Raw genomic sequence first — 9758 nt, forward strand, 5'->3', positions numbered from 1 at the left:
TGCCACATTAAAACCTCTCAGTCTGCGTCCCAAATAGCAACCTATTCCCTACATGGTGCACTATGTTTGACCAAAGCCCTATAGGGGCCCTGGTCAAAAGTAGTGCACTATATAGGGAAAAGGGTGCTATTTGGGTTCGCATAAACATACTTCCTCAATTTCATCATCACCGTATTAGTCCAACATCCTGTGTCTGATCTATAGAGACGTTGGAGCTGGAGTTATTGAAGGAGATGACGTTTGTCACTCGTCATCTGGAGTGAGAAGTACCAGAGCTGAGGGGATGGACGGCCTGAGCTGGTGTGGTTGGGGGTGTGTTCTGTTGTGTGTGTGTGTTAATGGTGTTGAGTGTGTGAGGGATGTGATTGCCCATAAAAGCTGATCTAAAAATCAGTCTTGCGTCGTTCTCCCTAGTGGTATTGGTTAGGACTTGGGGAGCTAAGCTGATCCTAGATCTGTGCCAACGGGGGGCAACTGTAACCAGAGATGTGGTCGGAGCCATTACAGCTGAGTGGGCCCTCTGCTGCGCGCCAGCGGCTCACTGCCAGGAGGGGGCGCTGTGACCAGGCTCCTCAGGTACACACAGGGGTTCCTCCTCCGCCCTAGACCCTGGGCCAGTGGGGGAGGGGGTGGGGGGCCAGGGGGCCTCACAGAGGATGACATGAGGGGCTGCAGCTCCTGCTCCTGGTCAGACAAGGCCCCCTCTTCCTCCTCCTTCTCCTCTCCTCCTGGAGGGAACTCAAACCGAGCGATGCCCTGAGCCACTATTGACCCCACTCCTCCTCCTCCAGCCCCTCTGGATCCAGAACCGGCCCCGCTCACTCCACTACCAGAGTACGAGACAGGACGGGGCCCACCCAGCCTGGAGAGGGCGCTGACGCGGGGGTGTAGGGCTTCCACGGGGACCGGCGGGGAGCCCAGGCTCTCTAAGGAGGAGATGCTCTGGTTCCAGGCCTGCTGCAGATCTATGGGGATGATCTTAGTAGCCTCCATGGAGACACACACCGGCAGGGTTCCAATGCCGCCCTTCCAGGGCAGGTTCCTCTCACCGCAGGTGGGGGACGGGGGGGCCACGGAGGGGCTCTGACACACCTCCAGACCAGCCGGGACTGAGACAGGACACAGGTCAGACAGAGGAACATACAGTCAGGATCCTGGCTGTAACATTACAATATATCTAAATACCATCTCTGGCATACTTACATTTTAACATTTTTTTAAACATTTTAGTCATTTTAGCTGACGCTCTTATCCAGAGCGACTTACAGTTAGTGAGTGCATGCATTTTTCATACTGGCCCCCCCGTGGGAATCGAACCCACAACCCTGGCGTTGCAAGCGCCATGCTCTACCAACTGAGCTACACTGTATCTAGCAGACATCAAAATACTTTAAAAACAATGAATACCCAATGTGTGTCTTTACATTTTGATATTCTATTGATTCTAATGAATTATTATTCTTACTTTCTTTTGTATTATTATTCTTTGTTGTATTTTACCCCGTTTCCCCAATTTCGTGATATCCAATTGCGATCTTGTCTCATCGCTGCAACTCCCCGATGGGCTCGGGAGAGGCGAAGGTCGAGTCATGCGTCCTCCGAAACATGACCCGCCAAACCGCGCTTCTTAACACCTGCCCGCTTAACCCGGAAGCCAGCTGCACCAATGTGTTGGAGGAAACACCGTTCACATGACGACCGAGGTCAGCCTGCAGGCACCCGGCCCCACCACAAGGAGTCGCTAGAGCGCGATGAGCCAAGTAAAGCCCCCCCCCCGGCCAAACCCTCCCCTAACCCGGACGACGCTGGGCCAATTGTGCGCCGCCCTATGGGACTCCCGGTCACGGGCCGGTTGTGACACAGCCTGGGATCGAACCCGGGTCTGTAGTGACGCCTCAAGCACTGCGATGCAGTGCCTTAGACTGCTGCGCCACTCGGGAGGCCATGAATTCATATTCTAATGAAGATATTCCAAATTACAGTTAATGTATGAATACAGTATTAGACAGGGACACCAGGCCATTTTCTGAGGTTTCTAGTCTCTCCTGTGTCAATGTGTCCTTACCAGATTTGGGCCGTTCTTTGGGCGTCTCTGGAACCTTTCGAGCCACGAAGGTGATGCCAATGTCCTCCTCCTTCTCTGGCTCCAAGTCCTCCCCCTTCTCATCCTCCGAATCCACTGGCACTACCATAGGATCTGAGGGGGCATCACAGACACATGAACACTACACTACCCACAATGCACCATCACAGGATCTGAGGGGGCATCACAGACACATGAACACTACACTACCCACAATGCACCATCACAGGATCTGAGGGGGCATCACAGACACATGAACACTACACTACCCACAATGCACCATCACAGGATCTGAGGGGGCATCACAGACACATGAACACTACACTACCCACAATGCACCATCACAGGATCTGAGGGGGCATCACAGACACATGAACACTACACTACCCACAATGCACCATCACAGGATCTGAGGGGGCATCACAGACACATGATCAATGGACTATGACAGCAACTCTTATCTTTTTTTTTTTTCTACTTCAACCAACTCCTATGCTCTGTCTCTGTGAACCAATGTTTTGGCCGAGCATCCTAGATAATGTACTAGTGTGAATATTGGAATGTAGCCCTAGATTCCAGTACCCACAGAAATTGTTTGAGTGACAGCTGGGAACACAGGTTATGATGGAATGATATTGAAATCATAGAGGCCAGACTCAATTTCCGGTGTGTTTAGTGAGTGACCCACCTTTGTCTTGCCAGCTGACGTTTCGTCGAGGTTTGTCGTTGAGGTCCTGTTCTTTTACGTCTGATCCTCTTCGCTGTGGGAGGGAGAGAAAACACCAGTTCTAATGTCTATTACAGGAAGGACCCACAGGAAACCAGTTCTAATGTCTATTACAGGAAGGACCCACAGGAAACCAGTTCTAATGTCTATTACAGGAAGGACCCACAGGAAACCAGTTCTAATGTATATTACAGGAAGGACCCACAGGAAACAAGTTCTAATGTCTATTACAGGAAGGACCCACAGGAAACCAGTTCTAATGTCTATTACAGGAAGGACCCACAGGAAACCAGTTCTAATGTCTATTACAGGAAGGACCCACAGGAAACCAGTTCTAATGTCTATTACAGGAAGGACCCACAGGAAACCAGTTCTAATGTCTATTACAGGAAGGACCCACAGGAAACCAGTTCTAATGTCTATTACAGGAAGGACCCACAGGAAACCAGTTCTAATGTCTATTACAGGAATGGCTGGAATGGAATCAATGGAAACGGAGTCAAACATATTGTTTCCATGTGTTTGATACCATTCCATTGCTTCCATTCCAGCCAATACCATGAGCCCATCCTCCTATAGCTCCTCCCACCAGACTCCTCTGATTACTTCATATTTCTCCCTTCCACAACAGAGAACGGTCCAAGGCCCTGGCTATACCGTTGAAGGCCCTGGCTATACCGTTGAAGGCCCTGGCTATCCCGTTGAAGGCCCTGGCTATCCAGTTGAAGGCCCTGGCTATCCCATTGAAGGCCCTGGCTATCCAGTTGAAGGCCCTGGCTATACCGTTGAAGGCCCTGGCTATCCAGTTGAAGGCCCTGGCTATCCCATTGAAGGCCCTGGCTATACCGTTGAAGGCCCTGGCTATACCGTTGAAGGCCCTGGCTATCCCGTTGAAGGCCCTGGCTATACCGTTGAAGGCCTTGGCTATCCCATTGAAGGCCCTTGGCTATCCCATTGAAGGCCCTGGCTATCCCGTTGAAGGCCCTGGCTATACCGTTGAAGGCCCTTGGCTATACCGTTGAAGGCCCTGGCTATCCCGTTGAAGGCCTTGGCTATACCGTTGAAGACCCCTGGCTATCCCGTTGAAGGCCCTGGCTATCCCGTTGAAGGCCCTTGGCTATACCGTTGAAGGCCCTGGCTATCCCGTTGAAGGCCCTGGCTATCCCGTTGAAGGCCCTGGCTATCCCGTTGAAGGCCCTGGCTATACCGTTGAAGGCCCTGGCTATACCGTTGAAGGCCCTGGCTATACCGTTGAAGGCCCTGGCTATCCCGTTGAAGGCCCTGGCTATCCCGTTGAAGGCCCTGGCTATCCCGTTGAAGGCCCTGGCTATACCGTTGAAGGCCCTGGCTATCCCGTTGAAGGCCCTGGCTATCCCGTTGAAGGCCCTGGCTATCCCGTTGAAGGCCCTGGCTATCCCGTTGAAGGCCCTGGCTATCCCGTTGAAGGCCCTTGGCTATACCGTTGAAGGCCCTGGCTATCCCGTTGAAGGCCCTGGCTATCCCGTTGAAGGCCCTGGCTATCCCGTTGAAGGCCCTGGCTATACCGTTGAAGGCCCTGGCTATACCGTTGAAGACCCTGGCTATCCCGTTGAAGGCCCTGGCTATCCCGTTGAAGGCCCTGGCTATACCGTTGAAGGCCCTGGCTATCCCGTTGAAGGCCCTTAGCTATCCCGTTGAAGGCCCTTGGCTATACCGTTGAAGGCCTTGGCTATACCGTTGAAGGCCCTGGCTATGTTCATGAATGTAAATCCTGGACACACACAGATGTAGATATAGGTTTAATGAAGACTTTGGTAGCTGGCTGGCTGTGGATATAGGTTTAATGAAGACTTTGGTAGCTGGCTGGCAGTGGATATAGGTTTAATTATGACTTTGGTAGCTGGCTGGCTGTGGATATAGGTTTAATGAAGACTTTGGTAGCTGGCTGGCAGTGGATATAGGTTTAATGAAGACTTTGGTAGCTGGCTGGCAGTGGATATAGGTTTAATGAAGACTTTGGTAGCTGGCTGGCTGTGGATATAGGTTTAATGAAGACTTTGGTAGCTGGCTGGCTGTGGATATAGGTTTAATGAAGACTTTGGTAGCTGGCTGGCTGTGGATATAGGTTTAATGAAGACTTTGGTAGCTGGCTGGCTGTGGATATAGTTTTAATGAAGACTTTGGTAGCTGGCTGGCAGTGGATATAGGTTTAATGAAGACTTTGGTAGCTGGCTGGCAGTGGATATAGGTTTAATGAAGACTTTGGTAGCTGGCTGGCAGTGGATATAGGTTTAATGAAGACTTTGGTAGCTGGCTGGCTGTGGATATAGGTTTAAATAATGTGATAGCCTTTACTCCAACAGCTTAGTGGAATAGTAATGAATAATAGCTCATATTCCAGTATCTCATTGGAATAGTGATAAGTTCCGTTGGTTCAGAGCAAGGTGATATTCCAATTGTGAAACAGGACAGGTAGACATGCAGAAGGTCATTTATGCACCACAGAGAGAGAGAGGGAGAGAGAGAGAGAGCGAGAGAGAGAGCGAGAGAGGGCGAGAGAGAGAGAGATAGAGCGAAACAGAGAGAGAAACATTTATCAGCATATCTCTGTTTCAGTGGTCTGAATGTGTCCTGGGACTAAAGTATTCAATCGTGATAAAACTGGCTTTAGTGTCACCTAAGGCTGTGACCTTCAGTTTCTGACCTCTGTAGGCTTAGGGAGGACTCTGCCCTGCCTAAACCCAGTATAGAGAACCCAGCCCAGCCCTTCCCAAAACCCAGTATAGAGAACCCAGCACAGCCCTGCCTAAACCCAGTATAGAGAACCCAGCCCTGCCCAGCCCAAAACCCAGTATAGAGAACCCAGCCCAGCCCTTCCCAAAACCCAGTATAGAGAACCCAGCCCAGCCCAGCCCAAAACCCAGTATAGAGAACCCAGCCCTGCCCAGCCCAAAACCCAGTATAGAGAACCCAGCCCAGCCCAAAACCCAGTATAGAGAACCCAGCCCTGCCCAGCCTAAAACCCAGTATAGAGAACCCAGCCCAGCCCAAAACCCAGTATAGAGAACCCAGCCCTGCCCAGCCTAAAACCCAGTATAGAGAACCCAGCCCTGCCCAGCCTAAAACCCAGTATAGAGAACCCAGCCCTGCCCAGCCTAAAACCCAGTATAGAGAACCCAGCCCAGCCCAAAACCCAGTATAGAGAACCCAGCCCAGCCCAGCCTAAAACCCAGTATAGAGAACCCAGCCCAGCCATGCTTAAAACCCAGTATAGAGAACCCAGCCCAGCCCAAAACCCAGTATAGAGAACCCAGCCCAGCCCTGCCTAAAACCCAATATAGAGAACCAGCCCAGCCCAAAACCCAGTATAGAGAACCAGCCCAGCCATGCTTAAAACCCAGTATAGAGAACCCAGCCCAGCCCAGCCCAAAACCCAGTATAGAGAACCGAGCCCTGCCTAAAACCCAGTATAGAGAACCCAGCCCAGCCCAGCCCAAAACCCAGTATAGAGAACCAGCCCAGCCCAAAACCCAGTATAGAGAACCCAGCCCAGCCCAAAACCCTGTATAGAGAACCCAGCCCAGCCCAGCCCAAAACCCAGTATAGAGAACCCAGCCCAGCCCAAAACCCAGTATAGAGAACCCAGCCCAGCCCAAAACCCAGTATAGAGAACCCAGCCCAGCCCAAAACCCAGTATAGAGAACCCAGCCCTGGCCTGCCTAAAACCCAGTATAGAGAACCAGCCCTGCCTAAAACCCAGTATAGAGAACCCAGCTCAGCCCAAAACCCAGTATAGAGAACCAGCCCAGCCCAAAACCCAGTATAGAGAACCCAGCCCTGCCCTGCCTAAAACCCAGTATATACAACCCAGCCCAGCCCAAAACCCAGTATAGAGAACCCAGCCCAGCCCAAAACCCAGTATAGAGAACCCAGCCCAGCCCAAAACCCAGTATAGAGAACCCAGCCCTGCCCTGCCTAAAACCCAGTATAGACAACCCAGCCCAGCCCAAAACCCAGTATAGAGAACCCAGCCCAGCCCAAAACCCAGTATAGAGAACCCAGCCCAGCCCAGCCTAAACCCAGTATAGAGAACCAGCCCTGCCTAAAACCCAGTATAGACAACCCAGCCCAGCCCAAAACCCAGTATAGAGAACCCAGCCCAGCCCAAAACCCAGTATAGAGAACCCAGCCCAGCCCAGCCTAAACCCAGTATAGAGAACCAGCCCTGCCTAAAACCCAGTATAGAGAACCCAGCTCAGCCCAAAACCCAGTATAGAGAACCAGCCCAGCCCAAAACCCAGTATAGAGAACCCAGCCCTGCCCTGCCTAAAACCCAGTATAGACAACCCAGCCCAGCCCAAAACCCAGTATAGAGAACCCAGCCCAGCCCAAAACCCAGTATAGAGAACCCAGCCCAGCCCAAAACCCAGTATAGAGAACCCAGCCCTGCCCTGCCTAAAACCCAGTATAGACAACCCAGCCCAGCCCAAAACCCAGTATAGAGAACCCAGCCCAGCCCAAAACCCAGTATAGAGAACCCAGCCCAGCCCTGCCTAAACCCAGTATAGAGAACCCAGCCCAGCCCAAAACCCAGTATAGAGAACCCAGCCCAGCCCAAAACCCAGTATAGAGAACCCAGCCCAGCCCAAAACCCAGTATAGAGAACCCAGCCCAGCCCTGCCCAAAACCCAGTATAGAGAACCCAGCCCAGCCCAGCCCAAAACCCAGTATAGAGAACCCAGCCCAGCCCAGCCCAAAACCCAGTATAGAGAACCCAGCCCAACCCAAAACCCAGTATAGAGAACCAGCCCAGCCCAAAACCCAGTATAGAGAACCCAGCCCAGCCCAACCCAGCACAGCCAAGTCATGCCCAAATCCCAGCCTCAAAATAAACACACAACCTAGTCTCCAGTAAATGAATAGAGGGTGCTATGCACAGATTGGGAAGGGCAACCGACCCTGTCCAACCTAGACAACCCAGCCCTGTCCAACCTAGACAACCCAGCCCTGTCCAACCTAGACAACCGACCCTGTCCAACCCAGGCAACCGACCCTGTCCAACCCAGGCAACCGACCCTGTCCAACCCAGGCAACCGACCCTGTCCAACCCAGACAACCCAGCCCTGTCCAACCTAGACAACCCAGCCCTGTCCAACCTAGACAACCGACCCTGTCCAACCCAGGCAACCGACCCTGTCCAACCCAGGCAACCGACCCTGTCCAACCTAGACAACCCAGCCCTGTCCAACCTAGACAACCCAGCCCTGTCCAACCTAGACAACCGACCCTGTCCAACCCAGGCAACCGACCCTGTCCAACCCAGGCAACCGACCCTGTCCAACCCAGGCAACCGACCCTGTCCAACCCAGACAACCCAGCCCTGTCCAACCTAGACAACCCAGCCCTGTCCAACCTAGACAACCGACCCTGTCCAACCCAGGCAACCGACCCTGTCCAACCCAGGCAACCGACCCTGTCCAACCCAGGCAACCGACCCTGTCCAACCCAGGCAACCGACCCTGTCCAACCCAGGCAACCGACCCTGTCCAACCTAGACAACCGACCCTGTCCAACCTAGACAACCGACCCTGTCCAACCTAGACAACCCAGCCCTGTCCAACCTAGACAACCCAGCCCTGTCCAACCCAGGCAACCGACCCTGTCCAACCCAGGCAACCGACACTGTCCAACCCAGGCAACCGACCCTGTCCAACCCAGGCAACCGACCCTGTCCAACCCAGGCAACCGACCCTGTCCAACCCAGGCAACCGACCCTGTCCAACCCAGGCAACCGACCCTGTCCAACCTAGACAACCCAGCCCTGTCCAACCCAGGCAACCGACCCTGTCCAACCCAGGCAACCGACCCTGTCCAACCCAGGCAACCGACCCTGTCCAACCCAGGCAACCGACCCTGTCCAACCTAGACAACCCAGCCCTGCCGTACCCAAAACAGACCCAGCCCTGTCCAACCCAGACAACCGACCCTGTCCAACCCAGACAACCGACCCTGTCCAACCTAGACAACCGACCCTGTCCAACCTAGACAACCCAGCCCTGTCCAACCCAGGCAACCGACCCTGTCCAACCTAGACAACCCAGCCCTGTCCAACCCAGGCAACCCAGCCCTGTCCAACCCAGGCAACCGACCCTGTCCAACCTAGACAACCGACCCTGTCCAACCTAGACAACCGACCCTGTCCAACCCAGACAACCCAGCCCTGTCCAACCCAGGCAACCGACCCTGTCCAACCCAGACAACCCAGCCCTGTCCAACCCAGGCAACCCAGCCCTGTCCAACCCAGGCAACCGACCCTGTCCAACCTAGACAACCGACCCTGTCCAACCTAGGCAACCGACCCTGTCCAACCTAGACAACCCAGCCCTGTCCAACCCAGACAACCGACCCTGTCCAACCCAGGCAACCGACCCTGTCCAACCCAGGCAACCGACCCTGTCCAACCTAGACAACCCAGCCCTGTCCAACCCAGGCAACCGACCCTGTCCAACCCAGACAACCCAGCCCTGTCCAACCCAGACAACCGACCCTGTCCAACCTAGACAACCCAGCCCTGTCCAACCCAGACAACCGACCCTGTCCAACCTAGACAACCCAGCCCTGTCCAACCCAGACAACCCAGCCCTGTCCAACCCAGGCAACCGACCCTGTCCAACCTAGACAACCGACCCTGTCCAACCTAGACAACCCAGCCCTGTCCAACCCAGGCAACCGACCCTGTCCAACCTAGACAACCGACCCTGTCCAACCTAGACAACCCAGCCCTGTCCAACCCAGGCAACCGACCCTGTCCAACCTAGACAACCCAGCCCTGTCCAACCTAGACAACCCAGCCCTGTCCAACCCAGGCAACCGACCCTGTCCAACCTAGACAACCGACCCTGTCCAACCTAGACAACCGACCCTGTCCAACCTAGACAACCCAGCCCTGTCCAACCCAGGCAACCGACC

The 9758-nt window shown here is 53.9% G+C and overlaps 1 protein-coding gene across 1 annotated transcript in view; it reads right to left on the bottom strand.

Moving 5' to 3' along the window:
- Positions 1-501: 501 nt before the first annotated feature.
- LOC311114748 (sodium/hydrogen exchanger 5-like) overlaps positions 502-9758 on the bottom strand; it is a gene marked incomplete at both ends in the record, with an annotated part of 11744 nt that continues 2487 nt past the window's right edge. The window contains 3 exons of the mRNA XM_084189985.1: positions 502-1109; positions 2066-2197; positions 2772-2844. Coding sequence (XP_084046111.1) covers positions 502-1109; positions 2066-2197; positions 2772-2844 — 813 coding nt within the window. The remainder of the gene's footprint in view (positions 1110-2065; positions 2198-2771; positions 2845-9758) is intronic.

The sequence above is a fragment of the Coregonus lavaretus genome (genome assembly GCF_964263955.1).
Source record: "Coregonus lavaretus genome assembly, contig: HAP1_SCAFFOLD_7424, whole genome shotgun sequence".
Taxonomy (NCBI): domain Eukaryota; kingdom Metazoa; phylum Chordata; class Actinopteri; order Salmoniformes; family Salmonidae; genus Coregonus; species Coregonus lavaretus.